At 45.7% G+C, this 24,680-nt stretch overlaps 1 protein-coding gene across 1 annotated transcript in view; it reads left to right on the forward strand.

Moving 5' to 3' along the window:
- The first annotated feature begins 796 nt into the window (after positions 1-796).
- Positions 797-24,680, forward strand: part of LOC148540635 (inactive phospholipase C-like protein 2) — a 162,628-nt gene continuing 138,744 nt past the window's right edge. Inside the window, exon 1 of the mRNA XM_088442459.1 lies at positions 797-1,948. Coding sequence (XP_088298585.1) covers positions 1,715-1,948 — 234 coding nt within the window. The 5' untranslated portion in view covers positions 797-1,714. The remainder of the gene's footprint in view (positions 1,949-24,680) is intronic.

Here is a 24,680-nt window from a genome sequence, read left to right on the forward strand (position 1 = left end):
AGGCTGTCACATATTAGCGGTGGTCTTTCACAACGGAGCCGGGTCAGCACTGACCGGGCTCTCCGGCGCAGGTGAGCAGCGCTTACCCTCCCTCCCCCTCCACAACCCCCTTACCTTACTCCAAAGCGGTTTGGAGGCACGGAGGGCGGGTGGGATGCATTGTTCCGTTCTGGTCGGCCCGACAGTGGACACTAGGAGATTATGTCCTCTCCAAGCGCAACTGAAGCCAGCCAATCGGGTGGCATGCGGCGTGACCCGGGTCATCATCACCTGGGTCACGCCGTTTACATTGCAGGGTAGCACGGGAATGACCCGTGCTCAACCCTGCAATCCAGCCGGGTCAGGTCCCCGGGTCACCGGACCCGGGTTGATTCGTTTACACCGACCAAAATCCCAGGTTGACGTGCGTTCACATGCGCTGCGGAATATGTGTGTGCTATATAAATAACTGGTAATAAATAAATGTAGCCAATGACTATAGTTTCATATAGACTTATATAGTGACAATACTATTATATGTACGTCGTTTATACATAGGCCACCCAACCCAAGCTGTGACAAGTCTATTTGCTGCTTATGGGGTTAATGCAGCAGGCGGTGCCATAACTGCATATAGCCTTTGCTTGTAGATAAAGGAAGCCTGGCAGTAGAGGGGTTACTGTGTGTGTGCGGGTCCCGGGCGCAGCGCAGACAGCACGTGCGGGTGAGGAAGTCCCCGGGCTCCGGCAGCAGCAGCTCTGCCTCTGGAGACGGGAGAAGGAGGGAGGGGGGGTGGAGGCGGCGGTGTGTACACGGGAGGATGCCGGGGAGAGACTCACTGCTTGGGAATATCCGAGCGCACACAGCGCACATCCCGTCCTATGCCTGACATCCCGTAACAAAGCATTGCTTCCCCATCACCCTGGACCTAGCTGAGACACTGGCCAGCACGGCAGCCTTCCTGTAGCGCCAACATCCATCAGGAGAGAGCCGTCCTGCAACAGGGACCCCACCGGGTAGCGGCACTCACTCTGCTGCACAATGCAACCAGCCCTTGGCCAGGAGGTGACAACCCCCCAGAGAAGCAGCAGCAGCAGCAGTCAGCACCTAACATCAGCGCTGCGGGCCATGTAGAAGTGCAGCTACAGCATGCGGCGTGTGAGATACACTGCAGAGGAGGAAATGTCCCACAGCCAGCACGTCTCACTGCTAAACCGGGGACCGACTGCAGGTAGCAACCCCATTAATAGCACAGTCCCAACACTAATCCGGTGACAGCACAGATTCTTTACTAATTCAGTCACCCCCACAGCAAAGGTTTCCCTTTAATTCGGTTATCCTAAAGCGCACCCCCCACTATTTTTGTGACCCCAAAGTAATGACCCCCTACCTATTAAAATAACCTACTGCATAGACATGCTAATTATCTGAACCACCAGCATAGATTCCCCAATGACAGGTGATACCAGATCACATTTAGCACAGTGGTCCTATAGTACAGCTCAGGGTATGTGAGAGATCAGTGGCATACACAGACCTCTGAGTGACTGGGCACCACTCATGGCATGCTCAGGAGGATATAGAAGACTGCAGGCAGACTGAAGGGCATCGTGAGGATCCCTGTCTATTGCTTGGTGTGGGAAGTGTCAGCTGCCTGAGAACTCTGGTTACAGAAGCAGTGGCTCATTTCCTCAGGATCATTACTATGCCAGGCTGAGGTGCTGAGCGCTATAGTATGGCGGATGGACGAGACTCTGCATCCAGTGCAGCAGCTGCTGTGGTGGGACTTTTGGGGATACAAGATGGAGGAAGCTGTATTTCCGGGGGCCTGGAGGTGACTGAGCGCACTGGAGAGGAATTGGTGGTGAATGGAAGATGCGCAGAGGATAGTCCTCACTCGGGGAGGAGCAGCAGGGACCACTCAGGAGAAAGAGGACAGGGATCACTGAGAACACCTGGTATAATGAAGGTAAGACCTCAAGCTCTAGAAATCATTCATCTACCTAAATAAATAACTAAATAAATAAACCTTCTGCAACTTATTTATTAATAGTTTTTTATATAGCGCACCATATTCCATTGCGCATACCTCCCAACATGACCCTCTCCAGGAGGCACACAATGCTCTGGTCCTGGACTTCCCTGGTAATATATGATTGGTGGAGGCTCCAGAGGCGGGGCTGCAGTACAGTCCAAAATTCAAATAGGGGAGTCACACCAACTGCCAGTGATGTTTGGCAGTGTGTGAAATGACAGTTGGTGTGGCTCCTCCCCTATTTGACTTTTGAACTGTGCTGCAGCCCCAGCTCTTACCAGGGAAGTCCAGGACCAGAGCATTGTGTCCCTCCTGGAGAGGGTCATGTTGGGAGGTATGCATTGCGCTTTACAATTGGAAACATTGAACAAAACTGGGTAATAACAGACAGACATATACACTAGGTAGGCGTCTTCACAATTACCTCCCCTAACCCTCACCAAGTTCTATATGATCTTTTTGATAAAGCTGTATAACTCTCTGCTTTATACATTTCACTAACCTTCTCATTTCCCTATCCGGAGTACTGGGAATGTTTTTCCCATAGATCTTCTGGTCCTTCTCACAGCCTGACCAAAAATAGGGGCTGGTGCAACCACCTATATATAGGGGAGCACCTTGTGAGTGTCTTTCTCCTGCTTGCACACTGCTGTCATTTTAAAGTGGATAACTACATTTATTTGCCAGTTCGTATCCCCCCATTGTAACAGTACATCCCGCTCTCCAGAGTCAATAGTTAGAGCGCATCAGACTGTGTGTTGGATCAGTCCCCCCTTATGCAACTGATCTCTGCACATCCAGTGATCAGCCTAACAGTACCCGGGGTACTAACGTTCCCATACTCGCACTATCGGTAGCTGCGCACGCGTCTTAGAGTGACCTTTGCATGGCATTATGTGGCGTCAGGTCTTCATTAAGGGTCCGTTACTTCACTGCTGAGGATCCAGGGCAGCAGGAGGAAATCCATTCTATACACATGTAGAATGGATTTCCTCAGTAACATCCGGGAGAATAATTGTGCATACACACAGTCAGATTTTTCTTCAGATCTGAACGATAACGATTTCAAAAATCGTTCAATCATTCATATTTGAAGGAAATCTGACATATCTGACATGTCTGAACGATTTGAACGATGCGCGTTCCCGATGGTCAGATAACGATATCTGACATCTGATGTGTTTGCAGTCAGATTTGGACAATTTCAGTCATTTTAATGCAGTCAAAATCGTTCTTAGTTCAAATCGTTTGCAAAATCGTTCAATCGTTGGTCAAATCGTTCAATTGTTCATCTGACACATCTGACTGTGTGTATGCTCCATAATACGGAGTACATGGTCTCATGGGATGCGACTGTGACAGTGAGAGTCCAAGTAGCTGCGGTTGCATCACATGCGACTGTGGCAGTTAAATGGTTAAAGAAATCTTGAAAACTTGAGATTTTTAGGGGGTATGAGGATTGGATGTCAGAAAATAACCTCCAGGTCTATACACTCAGCCAGTTTGAAGTTTTTACAGTAGCAATGTTTGTCCCAGAAATTCCTGAATTCTTTTCCTGTAGGAGTTCCCACCACAACTGTAGGGAGAACTGTTCCATGCAGATGTTTCTATCACCTTTTCTTTAAAGAGACAAAAAAAATCCATTGATCTGGAAATCACCTTATTTTTAAAATTACTGCCAGCCTGAACTTTTTAATATATTTAATTGTTTTTTTTATTACCTCTGTACATTTTTTCCTCTAAGCTGTTCATGTTCATCTCTTATAGTCTATTCTAACAAATTATACATTGAATATATTAATTCACCGAAAGGTACTCTGACCCCAAGCAGTTCTACTTAATCATTTCTTTGTGAGAAATATTCTCATCAGTAATATACTGAAATACTGTCTTTAAATTCTTCATTTTTAATATATAATGTATTTCCTTTTTAAAAAATAACATATCCTGCCTGCAGCCCCACTATGTATTGTTTGCGTCATTGAAGGATGTAAGCATTGTCTATGGTGGTCTTTCTTTTGAACAATAGTTACCCAATTGCTGACATCCTGGAAACTGTCTGGATGTCATTTCTATAGCCCTGTTATTATTCTTACTTATTTATTCAAAATATTTCAAGGGTTCTGTAGCGCTATAGATTGTGGAAAGAAAAAACACAGGCATTATATGTACAGACTGACAGACCGTTCACAGCATTACATATATACATACTCACAATACGCAGACTGCATAATTGACAAAAACAGAGGGGGTGTTGTAGTCAGCATCTTGGCGGTCAGAATCACAGCGCCGGAATCCTAACAGCAGTCTGAATCCCGGCTCCATAATCCCGACCGTTGACATCCTGACGGTGAGTATTAGGTTAGGTTTAGGGTTAGGCTGGGTACATACTGAGCTATGTGTACTCAGCCAATGTGACGGCCCAACACATCGGATCCTGGAAAGGTGGGTTAGGGGGAGGGTTAGGGTAACGGTCAGTATACTACAAAATTCTGTCGGTTTTCTGACAATTGGGGTGCCACTGTCGGTATTCTGACCACCAGGATCCCATACCCAAGCAAAGGGGAGAGGGCACTGCTCATGATAGCTTATATTAAATAGGGTATATGGGTGGACGCAAGGAGGAGAAGATGTTAATACAGTAAAATATTGTCTCCCAATATTAAGTGCCATAACCCACCTTCCACCTTTTAACATATTAAAACACTGTGATGCAAGGAACATGTTACCTTTTCAACAGCAGTTTGCCTTTATTTATTAAAGGGTCATCCAAATGGTTAAAACATAACCTTTAATGACAGCCCATCAATTTCTCATTTCCCACTTTGAATGTTCTCTTCCGTTTTCCTCTCATATGCTAGATTTGATTGCTTTGTTCTCTGAAATCATACTAAGAATGCACTTTTGTAGGAGACCGCTTATCCATGCGTCTTTCATGGGCAGGGCAATAAAACAGACAGCCACACCCCCGTCTTATGACATGAAAGCCCCACTGTGCGCTGGGTTAATTTAATCTGATCTATAGATTGATACTTTCTACAGTGCCAAAAAGACAACAGCAACAGAGTAGAATAAGGTATGGGGGAATCAATAAAATAATGATAAATGATTATCGGGCCCATTTATTAATGATTGCATTTGCATTGCGATCTGTGCATGATATTTTTGCCAATGATCGAATTGCAAGGTGTGATCATAGCGCTGTAATGTATTATCTGGCACCGGAGGGACAGGGGCTCAGAAATTAGCCCGTCCCTTCGATGTGCCTAGAGTACTGCACATTCACAGTCCCGCTGACTGCACATGCTCGCTGCCATTGCCGGGGAGGGTTCCGGGGCAACCCTCTGCCGGCTAATTATGCGAAGTGTAGCCCATAGGCTACAACAGGCTAATGCCATCTTCAGATTTCGTTAGCCTCGGGGGCTAATCTACGGAAAGCTTTACATAAGGGAAGTTGGTAAATCTGACAGCATCGGCTGCGGCTGCAGTCGGGAATGGAGGAATCGCAGCAGGTATCGGAGATGTCTGATGCAGTATCTCCTTCATAAATGGAGGTGATACTAAATATTTGTGGTTACCCCACGGAAACTGCTGTTTTTTATGGGAATAAGTAGCACATATTTAATGATAAATGAAATGTAGCCCACAAATGCTGAACAGCTTTATTTTTACACTGCAATTTAGAATTGAATTTGGACACACCCCTCCCAAATCTATATCTCTCTGCACAATTTACATCTGCCCCACCTGCAGTGCAGCATGGTTTTACCAAGGTACTCAGCAAGGATTCAGCAAGGATACACACGCACTTGGTTCAATTAATTTGCACAGCGCATGCAGCGCACGTGCGTGAGTCAGACGCTGCAGTCAGAACTACGTACACATAGGCTATGCAGACCCATGGCAGAGTGATTGACAGGAAGTGCCGTTTGTGGGTGGTAACGTGAACGCAGGTGTGCCAGTGCGTTGTAACGCTGTTGCAGAGGCGTGCATAAATTAAACACTGCGCTACCAGATGCAGCCTGAGTACTCATAGCGTGCGCAGAAGTTAGCAATTCTTGAGTGAGGTCTGGGCTTCCTTAACTGCGCGATTGGGTCCGATGTTACTCGTTGTTACCGATTGCTTCGCTATGTTACCCTAGTTACAGTATATCGAGTAACATCGGACTGTGCACGAGTCCGATGTTACTCGATGGTACCAATTGTTTCGCTGTGTTGCCCTAGAATATGGATGTGAGTAAGGGGAAGTGGGCGTCCTTATGTCAGGCTGTGTACGCAATGTGAATGCACATATTTAAATAACATCGCTGATATTAGCAACTGCGGTGCGTGCGTATACGCAGAATTACGTTCCTTACTGAATTAGGCCCACAGCTACTTGCTCTTTCTTACTCTATTCCCAAATCTGAATCAGGCCCTGAGAACACAGCTCCAGTCTGTATTTCCTCACACGTTTTGTGATGCCGGATTAGTAGTAGCAGTTGCAGTACCAGGCTGTGGGCCTGATTCACTAGGGATCGTAACTGCGTATGCAGTTGTGATTACACACGCAGTTCAACTGCGATAGTATGCTAATTCATTGCGATCGCTATCCTGTCGCATCACTACATAAGGACGCCCACTTTACTTAGCACACATCCATAATGTTTAGTAAGACTGCAAAACCATCGGTACAATCGCGTACCATTGCGGCCTCACGCACACTTGCACAAGCTCTCCTCTTACTCAGAAATTGCTAACTTCCACACACACTATGAGTCCTCAGACTGCATTCGGCATATGCTAATATATGCACGCCCCTGCTACGGCGTCCGAATGCTCTGGGACGAATACGTTTCGCAGACTACCCCCGCAGTCACCACCCACAAATGACACTTCCTGTCAATCACTCTGCGAAGGGTCTGCGTAGCCGCTGCGATCGCAGTCCCGATAGTGGAGCGTTCGCGCACTGCGACACATGCGCAGTGCGTACAAATCAGCCGTTTGCGTGCGTACTCGCAGTTGTGATCCTTGCTGAATCAGGCCCTGTGTCCATCATTATTATTATTTGTATAATACTGGTCAACTAGTTTTGAGAGAACTATTGTTACCTATATCAATTCTTTGTGGTGGGAAGAGGTTAAGTTTTCCTAGTAATGTGATGGATGCTTTGCCATTGGACAAGATGGAAGGAAGGACAAGCTGTTCTTCATACTCATCTTCAATGCAAGCCCTGCATTAGAAGGCAGTGCGGTTAATTATTCATTGCAGAGCAGGATCTGAGAGCAGGATACAAAGCTGAGAGATCGACCTCCAGAGACGACAATCTCTTACACAACAGGGCTTGTCTGGTCCAAAATATAATATCATCTCCATGAGCTGCATTTAATCTGCAAAGTGATAGAGACATCAGTGGTATTACAGACCTTTAATGCTAATTGTAAATCATTGATAATAACAGCAGATTGCAAACTGCAATATAGCACAAATTAATCTGAACAGAGGTCTGCGAAATTGTTTGGAAGGTTTAAATTACATCTTGCAGGATATGGAGTGTGTTGGTGGGGGTAATTGCTAGTGAAAGACATTTTCATATCTAGCTTCAATAATATGCAACCATGTTACCCTATAAATATATATCACCATCTATTGCACCTCTAACCATATATCATCTACCTCTCATATGACTATCTCATTTCATGCCACTGTATTTCTAACAGTATCTTGGGGATCTATCTATCTATCTATCTATCTATCTATCTATCTATCTATCTATCTATCTATCTATCTATCTATCTATCTATCTATCTATCTATCTATCTGTACACCGTACATGTGGCTAAAACTGGCAAGGTATACATACGTGAGAAAGGAGCATAATTATGTAGAGAAGACAAATGGGATAGATATATATATATATATGTGTGTGTGTGTGTGTCATAACCCACCTCCCACATATCGACATTTAGAGTGTATTTATATATATATATATATATATATATATATATATATATATACAGTCAGGTGCATAAATATTGGGACATTGACAGAATTTTCATATTTTGGCCTCTATTCACCACCACAATGGCTTTGAAATGAAACAAACAAGATGTGCTTTAACTGCAGACTTTCAGTTTTAATTTGAGGGTAATTATATCCAAATCAGGTGAACGGTGTAGGAATTACAACGGTTTCTATATGTGCCTCCCACTTTTTAAGGGGCCAAAAGTAATGGGACTATCAACTCAAAAGCTATTTCATGGACAGGTGTGGGCTATTCCCTCGTTATTTCATTATCAATTAAGCAAGTATAAGGTCTGGAGTTGATTCTAGGTGTTCTTTGCATTTGGAATCAGTTGCTGTCGACTCTCAATATGAGATCCAAAGAGCTGTCACTATCAGTGAAGCAAGCCATCATTAGGCTGAAAAATCAAAACAAACCCATCAGAGAGATAGCAAAAACATTAGGTGTGACCAAATCAACTGTTTGGAACATTCTTAAAAAGAAAGAACGCGCCGGAGAGCTCAGCAACACCTAAAGACCCGGGAGACCACGGAAAACAACTGTGGTGGATGACAGAAGAATTATTTCCCTGGTGAAGAAAAACCCCTTCACAACAGTTGGCCAAATCAAGAACACTCTCCAGGAGGTAGGTGTATATGTGTCAAAGTCAACAATCAAGAGAAGACTTCACAAGATTGAATATAGAGGGTTCACCACAAGATGTAAACCATTGATGAGCCTTAAAAACAGGAAGACCATCTAAAAAAGCCATTACAGTTCTGGAACAACATCCTATGGACAGATGAGACAAAGATCAACTTGTACCAGAGTGATGGGAAGAGAAGAGTATGGAGAAGGAAAGGAACTGCTCATGATCCAAAACATACCACTTCATCAGTGAAGCATGGTGGTGGTAGTGTCATGGCGTGGGCATGTATGGCTGCCAATGGAACTGGTCCCCTTGTATTTATTGATGATGTGACTGCTGACAAAAGCAGCAGAATGAATTCTGAAGTGTTTCGGGCAATATTATATGCTCATATTCAGTCAAATGCTTCAGAAGTCATTGGACGGCGCTTCACAGTGCAGATGGACAATGACCCGAAGCATACTGCAAAAGCAACCAAAGAGTTTTTTAAGGCTAAAAAGTAGAATGTTATGCAATGGCCAAGTCAATCCCCTGACCTGAATCTGATTGAGCATGCATTTCACTTGATGAAGACAAAACTGAAGGGAAAATGCCCCAAGAACAAGCAGGAACTGAAGACATTTGCAGTAGAGCCCTGGCAGAGCATCACCAGGGATGAAACCCAGCCTCTGGTGATGTCTATGCGTTCCAGACTTCAGGCTGTAATTGCCTGCAAAGGTTTTGCAACAAAGAATTAAAAAGTGAAAGTTAGATTTAGGATTGTTTAGTTTGTCCCATTACTTTTGGCCCCTTAAAAAGTGGGAGGCACATATAGAAACTGTTGTAATTCCTACACCGTACATCTGATTTGGATGTAATTACCCTCAAATGAAATCTGAAAGTCTGCAGTTAAAGCACATCTTGTTTGTTTCATTTCAAAGCCATTGTGGTGGTGAATAGAGGCCAAAATATGAAAATTCTGTCAATGTCCCAATATTTATGCACCTGACTGTATATATATATCTGTCAGTCTGATATATAGCCAAATATTTCCCTTCTTATGATATCGGTCTCTTATCTATTTTCTTTCTGTCTATATATTTTTATCTGTATCTTAGTATATATGCTGAGCTCCAGTTCTGACTCCTGTATCCCATGAAAAGTATCTCATTTCCTTTCACACTTTTACCCTTGAAAAATCACTTAATTTGTCTCTACCACTTCTTTTTACATGTCCACAATTACAATGAAAAAATAATCCTATGTTGGATCTTTGTTTATTAAATTGCATGTTGCCTTGATGTGACAGGAGTACTTTTCCCTTTTGGTTAATACCTTTTTCTGGAATCACAGAGGCTGATTCAGCAAGGATCGCAGTTGCTAATATGCACACAATCGTCTGGTTGTTCCGCGCTGCACATGCATATGCAACGCGGTGACTACGCAGACCCATCGCAGTGATTGACAGGAAGTGCCGTTTGGGGGTGGTGATGGAGGGGGGTCGGCGAAACGCAGGTGTGCCGGTGCGTTTGAACGCCATTGCAGTGGCGTGCATAAATTAGCCACTGCGATGCCATACGGAGCCTGAGGCCTCATAGTGTGCGATGATGTTAGCAATTTCTGAGTAAGGTCAGACCTTGTGCAAGGGTGCGTGAGGCTGCGATTGTACTTGATGTCACCGATGATTTCGCAGTCTTGCTAAACATTACGGATGCGTGTAAGGTAATGTGAGTGTCCTTATGTAGTGATGCGGCGGCATAGCGATCGCAGTGGATTAGTATACTATGGCAGTTGAACTGCTTGTGTAATCGCTATTCCATTTGCAGTTGCGATCCTATAATGAATCCGGCCCAAAGTTTTTGCCACAATTAGATATTATTATTGAGTTTTAACAATATATGTGTATTTTTTTTTCTTCTGTTGTAGAGATGATTCTGTTAGTGCTGTATGTATAACACAATATGCAGGACATGTCACCAACACTGCAATAATGGCCCACTGGATGTGATAAGAACACAATACACTCCATACAGATATTAGGCACTAAATCTATCTAACATGACCTGACCACTTTACATATTCATAATACAATTGCATTACATGGTATACATACTTGGGACATTGCACTCTACAACATGACTTGAATGTGATTCTAATAATACAACTGAATTACAATATTTACAGACATAGGACACTACATCTATGCATCATGTCTTGACAACTGGACGTGATCATACTACTAGTCTGTTACACTGAATACAGGCATAGACTTAGCATGATTTGACCGCTGTACGTGACAATAATACTATTTTATTTCACACTGTAGACAGACATGGGAAACTACGGCTACGCAACATTAACTGACCACCTAATATGATCATAAGACTATTCTATTACACTCTATACAGATATACACCACCACCTACCTGACATGACCTGTCCATTAGCCATGATCATAATACAATTATTTTACATTGTATACAAACCTAGCAAGTACAATAAAAACAAGGCATGCTGGTGTTAACTACTGTAAAAAAATAATGAATACATTTTATTAAAACACACAACAAGCAATTGTTTGTTAGTTACAAAACAAGTCCAGGAAAATGCCTTAATAGGTGCTTTGGGATCAGATTAATTAATAGTTTTCATCATAAACCTGATCCCTCAATATTGATAAGGAACAGTTAAGCTGGCCATACAAGGTGCGATATGCACGGTGTGACGCGCCGGGGGATACGACGTCCGACCTATCGGGCGTTCCCCACACACGGTGCGATCGGGTGGCCGACCTCCCGATATGCCGGCACCTCCCTCCCCCACCCGCATAGCGCTGTAAGGGACCGCACATCGCATCCACTGACCGACTGAACCTGCAGTAAGATCTGGAGGTGCGATGTACCACCCCACGGGAGCGCTCTCTGGGCCTGATTCAGAGCCGAACGCTCTGACCAGAGCGCTCGCTCTGAATCAGGGCCCTCCTCCCTCAACTTGGAGCGGCCTCATGGACGCTCGCATAGCTGTGGGTTACCACCCACAGCTATAGCGAGCGTCCATGATGATGGTCGCGGCACATCGGGCTTGCGACGAGACCCTGCGGTAGGGTCTCGGTGACCGCAAGCCCTGGAGTGATTTTGGCTCTATCAGAGCCAAAATCACTCCCACTGACATCATTACTGATGTCAGTGGGGCCAGACTCAGACGGTAGGCGTTCCCATGGGAACGCCTCCGTCTGGCAGCCACGCCCCCGGCATGCCCACCAAAGGGGGCGTGCTGTCACTCACCATCGACAGCACGCCCCCTTTGGTGCGAGACCCATAACGACGGCTTGGCCGTCGTTATTCGGGTCTCGCGCATGCGCACGACGGAGCTCTCTCCGTCGTGCGCATGCGCAATTCGGCACCATGGACCCGTTTGCGAGCGTCCTGCGCTCGCGAGCGGGTCTGAATCAGCCCCTCTGTCCGATATCATGCCGAACACACGGTACAATAGAGCAACCAAATCGTACCAATCCGTCGGATCGGCTGCTTTGTGGGCACCTTTACTGTATACAAAACCATGATGTAATCACCGCTGGGGTTAATAAGCAGCTTATATAGCACCTAGAGAGCAGCAAAACCTGCAGTGTTTGTATTTGGCAGCCCATGCACTAAATGTGTCTTCCCAAGGAATTAATTTAATACAGTCATGTTTCCCTGGCATATGGATGTAAAACCATAACTTGTCTAATGAATGTTATTATGTTTTGCTTCAGAAGAGAGATATTCTAGTTATAGAATTATTTATAAAAAGTGTGTGTTACCAGAATGGGCCATGAAAGAGTAGTAAAAGCAGGGCTATGTTTCTGGAAAAAAAGCTTCAGGAACTATATATATAATGTAGAAAAGAGGTTCAGGAACTGAGGGCCTGATTCAGACCCGCTTGTGAGTGCATAGCACTTGCAAGCGGGTTGATGGTGGGCCAGTGCGCACGCGCAAGCCCTGTAGCGAGTGAGAAATCACTCGCTCCGGGGCTCGCAACAAAACGGGGCGGCTGTCGATATTGATCGACAGCTCGCCCCGTTTTGTAGGCGGGGAGGGGGCGTGGCTGAACAAACGGAGGTGTTCCCGAACGAACGCCTGCCGTTTGGAGGCAGCCCTACTGACATCATGAGTGATGTCAGTAGTGGACTTCCTGCTCTGTTAGAGCAGGAAGGCCACTCGGGCTTGTGAGACCTGAGACCCTACCACAGGGTCTCCTCGCAAGCCCGATGGTCGCGATAATCGCGACCATCTCCTGCCCGCTCGCTCGCACTAGCTGTGGGTGGGCACCCACAGCTTTGCGAGCGGACAGGAAAAAAAAATCCTCCCCGCCCTGATTCAGAGCGTGCGCTCGCAAATAGTGAGCGCCTCTGAATCAGGCCCTGAGTTCCTGCTGAAAAATAGCACTGTGAAAAACTTATTAGCACATAAACACTTTATCAGTGAAGTCATAGGAAAGAGAGGTTTTGGTTGAAAGACTATTTAAAAGTAATGAAATTATGTTAGCTTAGAGGGTCTCGGAAGGGGCCAGTAACAAATGTCCCCCTTTTGCAGTGCATGATTCAGCTTCCTGGTGCTGCGCATAGTATTTTCCCATGCTTTTTTTTACCAGAGGAGATGTGACCACACCTCCCTTTTTAGTCATAACCCCTCCAGTACCCAGACCCCGTGGCCCTGTGCACAACTACTCTCACAGAGGCTCCAGGGTCCTGCTGTCACAGTTTTAGTATTCTTTAGATAAGGCCAAGGATCCTTGGGTATAACTGAAGTGCATAGGAAATGTGGAGGCTTGATGATACTCTGACTCATGAGTCTACACAGGAGAATAAGCACACTAGTGACTATGTAGGAACCACAGACTGGTGATATGCATGGATACAGAACCGGAACCAGAGTGAACAGAACAGATTCTCTCGGTGGCCCCTAGCCTAGTGACCTGCGAAGGCCAGCAAGACCAGGGACACATTCCAGGGACAAAGGTGACCTCTGGAACTCAGAACAATATATTACCAGCATAGCGGAACTCAGGCAAGGAGTAGAACTTGAGGAAGCTAAAACCCTGGTACCGCTCTGACACAAGACTTGGAACTGGAACCCCAGTAAGGAACTCTGATAGCGAGAGTCAGGAATCTTGTCAGCGCAGAGAAGTGTGACTGACACCTGCTTTGCATTCTGCTCATCAATGTTCCTACACTGGATATTCTGCTAACCTGCATCAGTGTTCCTACACTGGATATTCTGCTAACCTGCATCAGTGTTCCTACACTGGATATTCTGATAACCTGCATCAGTGTTCCTACACTGGATATTCTGATAACCTGCATCAGTGACACTTGCCTCAAGTGCCTTCATATGAGCATCCTGTCACTCCACTCTAGTACATATTATTATTATTATTATTATTATTATTATCCTTTATATGGCGCCACAAGGGTTCCGCAGCGCCTTACAAAGTACAGAAACAAATGAGCACACAAGACAACAGTTATTAACGGTTCAGACAATGCAGGACAAGTTCATGATTTATAAACAATGCTGCATAACACCTAAATAAGCAGCAGGATGTCAGTAACCAAGTTTTAGGTGCCATTGTAAATGAAAGTAAAAGTAAGGCAAGAAGAAGCGCGTGAGGGAAGAGGGCCCTGCTCGCGAGAGCTTACATTCTGAGGGGAGGGTCAGACAAACAGGGGTGACACAGGTGGGCAAGATAGTGAGGAAGGAGCATAGAGTAGGGGGTTAGGATGAGCGCTGGAAAGAATTGAGGAAGAAATGGGTCTTGAGAGCCAATTTGAAGATTAAGAGCCAGGAAGCCAAGGGATCGAGGAATTTTGAACGAAGGCCAGGGAGACAAAAAACATACATACACTTTAGGTAATTCATGCTGGAAAGCTGATACAAAGCTGATACAGAGCATGCTTCCAGTAGGCAGCCACCCCTGCATTTTGGGCAGCCCTACCTAGTGTCTGCAGCTGATGTAGTTCCTAGAAGCCTGTGTTTTCCGCCTGTGCGGCGCACCGGTGCATGTGGGCTTGTGCCGGGTTAGGCACCTGCCAGAGTCATTGCGCAGGCGCCGGGCCCCTCCCGGTCAGGACTGTCTCCTCCTGTCATGGGGCAGTGGCAGCCCCCCTCAGCCCAGAAGGTAGCTGCTGCTGCTGGCTTATACCATTCATCCAAGCTGCATTCCAGCGGTACAGTCCACAGTCCTGCAGAAGAGCACCTCCCTCTCCTCCTACTGGTCTGCCTGAGAAACAGCATCACCAAGTCTTCTTGTTTCACTAACCTACCAGTACGCCCAGCCAGCCCAAGGGGTCCCGACCCGAGTGTCAATCCTTGTAGTGTTGTGACAATACATTTCTATTACACGCTATACAGACATGGGCACAACATGAACACAACATAATGATCATTGGACATGATTATAATATAATTTGAATAAAATATAGCTTTACCTTATATTGTAAACTGCAAACAGAACCATGGAATTAATGTTTAGTTGTTGGACAATAAGGAAAACTAGGGATATTGGGCCTGATTCAGAGGCGCTCGCTATTTGCGAGCGCACGCTCTGAATCAGGGCGGGGAAGAATTTAGTATTTTTGTTTCCTGTCCGCTCGCAAAGCTGTTATCACGGCCATCGGGCTTGCGAGGAGACCCTGTGGTAGGGTCTCATAGAGCAGGAAGTCCACTACTGACATCACAAGTGATGTCATTGGGGCCACCTACAAACGGCAGGCATTCCTTCAGGAACGCCTCCGTTTCTTCTGCCACCCCCCCTCCCCGCCTACAAAACGGGGCGAGCTTTTCAATCAACATCGACAGCCGCCACGTTTTGTTGCAAGCCCCGAGCGAGTGATTTCTCACTCGCTATGGGGCTTGCGCGTGCGCACTGGCCTACCATCGACTCGCTTGCGAGCGCTATGCACTCGCGAGTGGGTCTGAATCAGGCCCATTGTTGTTTAAGAGAATTTCCAAACACATATCTCCAAAACATGACTGTTCTTGGTAATTAAAGATTTCCACCCAAATTATTATTATTTAATTAACCATTTAAAATGCAAACATTAGATAATAACTAACTTCATAAAACTTATATATGTATAATAATCCGCTAAGCCTGTTCTGTCTCCGAAATGCGCAGTGGGAGCCAGGTCACGCTGCAGGTCTCACTGCAGCGATGGGACAGATCTTAGAGGACGGAGGAGGACCATACTGCGGGCACTGGGAACCGGGTAAGGGGCGGCGGGTGGACCGTGGTGACCCAACATATTTTGGGTCCCTTTTACTAGTTTTACAGTAAAGGTTGTAGAGCTCCAAGCTACATTTGGTTAGCTACACAAATCATGTACTTACATTGCTTTTGCACTAGCTATGTCTTTCAGTAATGTCCCTAGTTTCTAGCGAATGAAAAGGCTGCATTTCCATAAATATTGTTTCAAAGCACAAAATGGCTGCTCCAGTTTCTGTAGGTAACAAATATGGTTTAAAGAGGATTAGAAATAAAAAAAAACCATCGTCCTCTTACGCATGAAGAGCTAAATATCACTTTGCTTCCTAATATCAGACATGGTTGAAGCTATTGGTTTAACTCACCCAAAAGTGTACGTACGTGGAAATATGTAAATGGTAAAGAAAATGCTTTTCACTTTTACCTCTTGTTACACTGGGGGGCTTACAGCTCTCTTGCCATGATTCAGCAGAATGCAGATTCCCGATTATCGGAAATCTGCGTGTGCGCAGGACCCTTTCTGCGCATGTGCAGAACGGATCCTGCGCAATCGCACACAGCCCCTGCTATGCCTCTGCCTGATTGACCGGGTGAGGCATTTTAGAGAACGGGGTCATGTCACCCTCATTTTCCAGGAGTGGAAAGGTCAGGATCCGTGTCCATGGACGCAGTTTCCTGGCCTCACAAGCCGGCGCCATCTACTATATGGTTATCCCAGACTGCGACGTTAGTTGCATTGCTGGGATCGCAAATGCAGCAGGGGGTGTCAGACATCTCCTGCTGCATTTGCATGTTTACAAGGACAGAATTGCAAAGCTGCTTGTGTGCGGCATTGCAATTCCGTCCTCTGCTGAATCAGTCCCTTTGTACAGCTAACACGCCAGCATCTCACATCGACAGACAACATGCAACGCTAATGAGCTAAATACACTTGGGATTGGCGAAGGGAGCTTTGCCATTTAAATTCAAATTAGAGTGGGTTTTCAGTCTGATTACATGGGGGAATACAGCAGGTGCTATCTTTGCTTATACCTAAGCTCAGCTGGCTTATTGTCTGCTAATAATTGATGTCAACAACTTAGTATAAATGTGTATATACAGTATGTCATATAAAGTTCTATGCCCTGAATAAAAAATGACAAGTTATAAAATATATTTGTGTCTGTAAATTTTAATAATTGTTTTATTTTGTTGTTTGCGTTTTTTTTAAGCTGTATTGCAGTATTAAATAAAATCACCCGTTCCAGAACAACCCTTACTTGATTGGCTACTTCATGCAAAGTGCTTTCCGGGGCTCTGTAATTTGTGTAATGGCAGGAAAGCAGGGGTGTGGCTGCACGGTCCAATATAAAGCAGCACACTTTGGGCCTTATTCAGGTTGGATCGCACGGCTGCGTTCGCACGATTATATACGCTGGCAGAGGTCTAGATGGCGACAGGAAGTTTAGCAGTTTGTGAGGTAGGGGCAGGTCAACCACAACTGTGCGAATGGTTCCGATGTTACCGATGTTTTCGCTGACTTGCGGATGCATGTCATGGAAGTGGGCATCTTGGTATAGTGCTGCGCGTTGCCGCGGGATTGCATTCATTAGCATATTTTCGCAGGTAGCGGGTGCGTGCGAATGCTGCCGTGTGATCCAACCTGAATAAGGTCCTTTGTCCAATCGCTAACACACAAATAGGCAACCATTCCAATTGTGAACGATAATGCCATTGCAAGCTGGGAGGGCAGATTTAAGCAAGTAGTACATCATATCAAAAAATAAATCCTCTTTGCAGACAAAGTCATAAATAGACTGAATCACAAAACGCATATATTATATATATATCAGGTTACATATTACACTTCAGTAGCATGATCAATGATAGGCTATCTATCTACAGTGCATCCGGAAAGTATTCACAGCGCTTCACATTGTTATGTTACAGCCTTATTCCAAAATGGAATAAATTCATTCTTGTCCTCAAAATTATACACGCAATACCCCATAATGACTATGTGTAAAAAGTTTTTTTGAGATTTTTGCAAATTTAATAAAAAAAAAACCCACTAAGAAATCACATGTACATAAGTATTCACAACTTTTCCTCAATACTTTGTTGATGCACCTTTGGAAGCAATTACAGCTTTAAGTCTTTTTGAATATGATGCCACAAGCTTGGCACACCTATCTTTGGGCAGTTTCGCCCATTCCTCTTTGCGGCACCTCTCAAGCTCCATTAGGTTGGATGAGAAGCGTAGTTACACAGCCATTTTCAGATCTCTCCAGAGATGTTCAATCGAATTCAAGTCTGGGCTCTGGCTAGGCCACTCAAGGACATTCACAGAGTTGTCCTGAAGCCAGCCCCTTGATATCTTGGCTGTGTGCTTAGGGTCGTTGTCCTGCTGAAGGATGAACCGTCACCCCAGTTTGAGGTCAAGAGCGCTCTGGAGCAGGTTTTCATCCAGGATTGTACATTGCTGCATTCATCTTTCCCATCTTTCCATCTTTTCCTTTATCCTGGCTAAGCTCCCAGTTCCTGCCGCTGAAAAACATTCCCACAGCATGATGCTGCCACTACTATGCTTCACTGTAGGGATGGTATTGGCCTGGTGATGAGAGGTGCCTGGTTTCCTCCAAACATAACGCCTGGCATTAACGCCAAAGAATTCAATCTTTGTCTCATCAGACCAGAGAAATTTGTTTCTCATGGTCTGAGAGTCCTTCAGGTGTATTTTGGCAAACTCCATGCGGGCTGCACTGTGCTTTTAACTAAGGAGTGGCTTCCGTCTGGCCACTCTACCATACAGGCCTGATTGGTGGATTGCTGCAGAGAGGGTTGTCCTTCTGGAAGGTTCTCTCTCCACAGAGGAATGCTGTAGCTCTGACCGAGTGATCATCGGGTTCTTGGTCACCTCCCTGACTAGGGCCCTTCTCCCACGATCGCTCAGTTTAGACAGCCGGCCAACTCTAGGAAGAGTCCTGGTGGTTTCCGAACTTCTTCCATCTACGGATGATGGAGGCCACTGTGCTCATTGGGACCTTCAAAGCAGCAGATATTTTTCTGTAACCTTCCCCAGATTTGTGCCTCGAGACAGGGCCATCTCTTCCATTGGGCTTGTTGGGCAGTTGCCCAAGGGCCCGAAGCTTGTAGGGGCCCCTGCAGCCGTAGCCAGTTGGTAAATTTGTGATGATTTTATAAGCCGGCCAATGGTGCACTGTATTCTGTTCTAACCTCCCCCCCTCCCCCCGGTGATGAGTACTCACCTCAGTCCCAGTTTCACTTAATCCGACGGCTTCAGATCAGTCAGACAGAGTCTCTCTGCATGTGTGGGAGGTTTGATGGGCATGCAGGAGGGTTTAATTTTATTGACCCGTGAATGGGTGGGTAGGGGGCCCCAGTGCATTGCTTTGCCCAGGGCCCACACTGCTGTTAAGACAACCCTGCCTCGAGACAATCCTGTCTCGGAGGTCTATAGACAATTCCTTGGACTTAATGCTTGGTTTGTGCTCTGACATGCACTGTCAAGTGTGGGACCTTATATAGACATGTCCAAACAACTGAATTTACCACATGAAGCTCAATTTTGAGCTTCATGGCAAAGGCTGTGAATACTTATGTACATGTGATTTCTTTTTACACGTTGTCATTATGGGGTACTGTGTGAATTTATTACATTTTGGAATAAGGCTGTAACATAACAAAATGTGGAAAAAGTGAAGCGCTGTGAATATCTATCTCATAGTTGCGACTTCCTAGATGCCCCTACCGGGAGGGAGCAACTAGGTCGGTACAGCATGGGGCGGTGTGGGTTTGTGATGCGACATAGGGGGCGGTCGCGTCAATGTGAGCACGCCACCTGCTGTACAATGTAGAGATTACCGGCATTGTACAGTGGGGCGATTCTGAATTGCGTGAATTGCGTTATCTGCCACTAGGTATTAAGGGACAGGGACGAGCGGCGGTGACTCTGGGAGCGCCAACCGACTTCCCAGCCATTGCAGGATAGTAGGCAAGTATGATATATATATATAGAGAGAGAGAGTCATATTTTCGTGAATAAGTGAAAATGATTATGCACACACAAAAAAAGAAAGGCTTATCTGTGTGTGGAGATGTACTAAGCCATGGAGAGTGATAAAGTGGAGAGAGATAACGTACCAGCCAGTCAGCTCCTGTCATGTTACAGGCTGTGCTGTGTTTGATAAATGACAGTCGGGAGCTTATTGGTTGATACTTTATCTCTCTCCACTGTATCACTCTCCATGGCTTAGTACACATGTCCCTATATGTGGTGAGTATCTTTGTGTTCTTATACTCCATAGCCCTCTTGTTGCAGTTCTTCAGTATAGAAAGAGAAGATTCGCCAATATAGCATAGTATATTAAGACAATGAGGGATGGCTAGAATCCTTCTGAAATATCACCAGACACATACTTATTTACATGAGTCAAAGAAGTTCAGTGAAATAGCTACTGTCACCTTTCTATATAATGAAACTGTATTTAGAGTATATTTTCAGTGCTGTAGTGCATCTGTTGTAATTAAAAGAAACCAATCAGCACTTACCTTTGATTACTTTAAAGCAAGCTAACCAATGAAAGCAAATGTCTGGTATAGTTATGTTATTGCACTTTGGGCCTGATTTAGACATGCTCGCAAGCAGGTCGATTGCTGGGCAGTTGTGCGCACGCGCGAGCCTCGGAGCGAGTGAGAAATTCACTTGCACCGGGGCTCGCTAAAGACGGGGCGGCTGTCATGTTGATCGACCGCTCGCCCCGTTTTGTAGGCGGGTCGGGGGGGGTGGCTTGAAAATGGAGGCGTTCCCGAAGGAACGCCTGCCGTTTGGGGGCGGCCCTACTGACATCACGAGTGATGTCAGTAGTGAGCTTCCGGCTCTATTAGAGCCGGAAGCTCACTGGGACTTGCGGCAGACGAGACTCTACCACAAGGGTCTTGTCGCAAGCCCGATGGTTGGGACCATCGCGACCATCCACAGCTTAGTGAGTGGCCAGAAGGCCGGTCAAAAAAAACCCCAAAACACCCTTCAGACCTGCGAGCTGCCTCCGGCAGCGAGCGGGTCTGAATCAGGACCTTTGTCAATAAACCTATGTTTTATATTGTGTCTGTTATATGAATTTCCTTCAAATCTCTTGCTATTGCTGTTTTGATATGCTTATATGTAGTGTTATAGTATAAGGGTATTTGTCTATTGTATAGGCCTATACGAAGATAGATATTTTTGGCTATTATTTAGGACTCGTCTATATTGTCATAGTAGGCATGTTGGAGGTTGACTGAAAGATCTGCCAGTGAAGTTGGAACATGCTCACAAATGCTGATGAAATCCCACATGTCAGAATAGATAAGATATGATTTACAAAGCAGATATGCTCATATTGGCTAGTTTATACATGTCATTTACTGGAGCACTTTCTCTGCATAATGGTGAGGCGATAAAGAAAGAGAGCTCTGGTAAATTTGCATAATAATACCAGTCTCCGCGCACAGCAGGATAAGAACCATGCTGAGATTTATGGGTGAGCACCTTGGGGTATTCGGGATGTGAAGCTTGTGTATTTTTCTTCATTGTTGTATTTTTTTTCATTTTTATTTCATAATTGTGTTGAGGACTGTTCTTACTGAATAGGACTGTAGTATTTTAAGTGACCCTTCCGTCCTTGCTAAAGAAACTTTTTATAGTGGCCACCTGTCCAGTCATGATGATAGAAGAATGTCCTTGCATTGGGGAGGGGTGGGGGAATGGGATTCTCATGGCTAGACAGTCAGTAGACCTAGAATAGAAATGAAAGGAATCCGCGGGTGTGTGTACAAAGTTGTAATACTGGTGAACCATTAGCCACACCATCAGACATTGCACCTGCCCTATAGCATTCACAGAATGTCCGAATGAACATGGCCACAGGTGTCAATGCAACTGCGTCTTTAGGAGCAGTCGCTGACACTGACATATGTGGGAAAGGGGATCCTAGACTGCACACCCTGAATATATATATGCCCGCCACACGCTTGCATCAGGTAGCCACATTCCCCCAATTACTACTTGGAAACTTCGGTCAAAATTGCAATTTCAATTTGCGTTTCTGTGCCTCAGACGCATGCACAGTGCGGATCAGACGCATGCACAGTGCGGATCAGACGCATGCACAGTGCGGATCAGACGCATGCACAGTGCGGATCAGACGCATGCACAGTGCGGATCAGACGCATGCACAGAAGGAAACCATTGGCCACTTGCACCTCATGGCTTCCCTGCATCCACCTCTGAGTCACCCCCTGTGTTTGTGCATAGTGGAGTACCGAACTATACTGGGGAACTAAGTGAAATTAAGCCCTTTTGATGCCTTACCCAAACTAATCTCTATTTAGTTATTTGAGTAAGATATATTAAGCACCAACATATTCTTGTGCTGGGTATACACTGGGCGATAAATCGGCCGTTCAATTGAATGGCCGATATATTGCGGGTGCGTCGGTGGATCTGCAGACATATCGGCACATTGTGCTGTCTGTACGGGTGGTCAGCCGACCACCCAGACACTTGCAGCACAGGTCACCGGTCACTGACATCACAACTGGACGGGCACATGTAAATGCCCGCCCAGTTGTAACGTCAGGCACGACACATGGAGCCGATGATAGGTAAGTGTGTATGCACTTACCAATCATCAGATAGCAGTGATCGCAAAATACTGCCGATAAGGGGGCGTCTTCCCAGCCATTCGCCCTCACCGCCTGAGTCCTGACTCCTAACACCTCCTCTTTCCCACCAGCGTGCACTCCGCAGTACATCCATTCCCGGCGGAGCTAGCCGGGGAGAGTAAAGAAGTGGGAAAGCCAGCATAGGTTGGGCAGCAGCAGAGAGGAGCGCTGTTCCTGCAGGCTGGGCAGGAGGCAGAGCATCAGAAGTAGATGCAGATGGAGCAGGTCCCTGATGAAGGACGGCGACAGTCCAGAAGTCCGATGGCGATTTGGCTGCAGCAGCATTGTCAGTGGTGCCGGGACCCTCTAGCAGTCAGCTGAGCTCTCTGCGTGCAGGAAGCGGGGATGTGGACACTGCATGGGGCAGAAGGGAGCTGCAGACGCACAACAGTGACCAGGCCAAGGGCTCCCAGCAGAAGCAAAGGAGGTAACCACTGCCCCAAGTGCAATCTACCCTTACCCCCTCCCTACCCCCAGTACTGCCCCAGTTGCTAATCCTGACTCCCTTCCTGCCCCAGCACTGCCCCCAGTATTGCCTGCCCCTAACGCCATCCTTGACCCCCAGTACTGCCCTAGCTGTTATCTACACTTGCTCCCTCCCTACCCCCAGTGCTGCCCCAGCTCCTATCCCGACCCCTCCTCCATACCCCCAGCACCTCCCCTAACACCCTCCTTGCCGCCTGTACTGTCCTAGCAGCTATCTACCCTTACCACTTTCCTACCCCCAGTACTGCCTGCTCGTAACCCTCTCCTTGCCCCCAGTACTGTGCCAGCTACTATCTACCCTTACCACCTTCCTTACCCTGAGTTCTGCCTGCCACTAACCCCCTCCTTGCCCCCTCCACTGTGCCAGCTGCTATCTATCCTTGCTCCCCTGCACTGTCGCAGCTGCTGTCTGCCTTCACCCCCCATAATATATGATGGGACCCAGAAAAAGTGGGAACCACAATTTTTTCAACTCAGCGTGATCACTGTATAGGATGGCAGATTGTCATAATGGACGATCCATCAATCTATTGTGTACCCAGCATTAGGCTCTGTACAATCAGATAATTGTTTTATTCAGACCCCACCCCAATATATTTTACAATTAAATTCCAGTATCACATACCCATTAGATTAGCCAAAAGCAAATTTAACTACCATTATGTCTTTGGGTAGCAGAAGGAAACTCATACAAATGTGATGCAAATAGCACCTTGTTAGAACTGCAGCCCAAAGCACAAGCCCTGTGAGGCAGAAATGCTAGCATTAGTGTCACTGTATCTATTAAAGTAGCAATCTATATTTTTTCTTAATTCCCCATATGTTGGATACCATGAAACAGGTGCCCGAGTTAACTTGATTATAGTGCCACCAAGCAACTGACTCCCCATATGAATGTACAGCATTTGCTTATCTGAATTCCATTTCTCAGCATCAGTAGCAGATAATAGGGGGTATATTTACTAAAGTGCGCGTTTATAGAATTTAAGGTGTTGCTCATAGCAACCAATAAGATTCTCCACTTCTATAAACTTGCACTTTAGACAATATACCCCTTAGTGTCTAGTAGAGCCCAACAATAACATAATGCCCCTAACCCGTAACATAACACCCCTTAATAAATAACCCTACTGAGGTTAAGGGCCGTATTCAATTAGGCGCGAAAAGCCGTTATTGCCGAAAAAGTTTCGCGAAAACACACTGCAATGTAATAGGCGAAAAAGAGTCGCCTGTGGTGAAAAAAAGTGCAGAATTGCGGTTTTGGGGTGCAAACATCGGGAAACCACTCAGCACCTTTGGGACAGCCCCCCAAAGCATAACTGTGTCAAAAAAATCCTAAAAAAAAATTAAGAACACCCCAAAAAATGTATTTGAAAAAGGGGGGCAAAAAAAAACCAGTTGGGGTACAAACTTAAAAAAACTAGCGAAATAAGCTTTTGGGGGGTTTGCAAGTATGGGGGAGGTGTTTTTTGGATTGCAGGTGCTTGCTGAAGGTGAGTTTTTTAAGTTTTTAGAACCTCACATTTGCGATTTTTTTTAACCATACTTGCACCCATTTTCATGTACCCCAATTTTGCTGGGACTAGTTATTTTCTCCCCAAAAAACTGCTAAATGCTAT

Source organism: Taudactylus pleione, unplaced genomic scaffold (assembly GCF_031769625.1).
Source record: "Taudactylus pleione unplaced genomic scaffold, aTauple2 ptg000018l, whole genome shotgun sequence".
In the NCBI taxonomy this organism is placed as follows: Eukaryota; Metazoa; Chordata; class Amphibia; order Anura; family Myobatrachidae; genus Taudactylus; species Taudactylus pleione.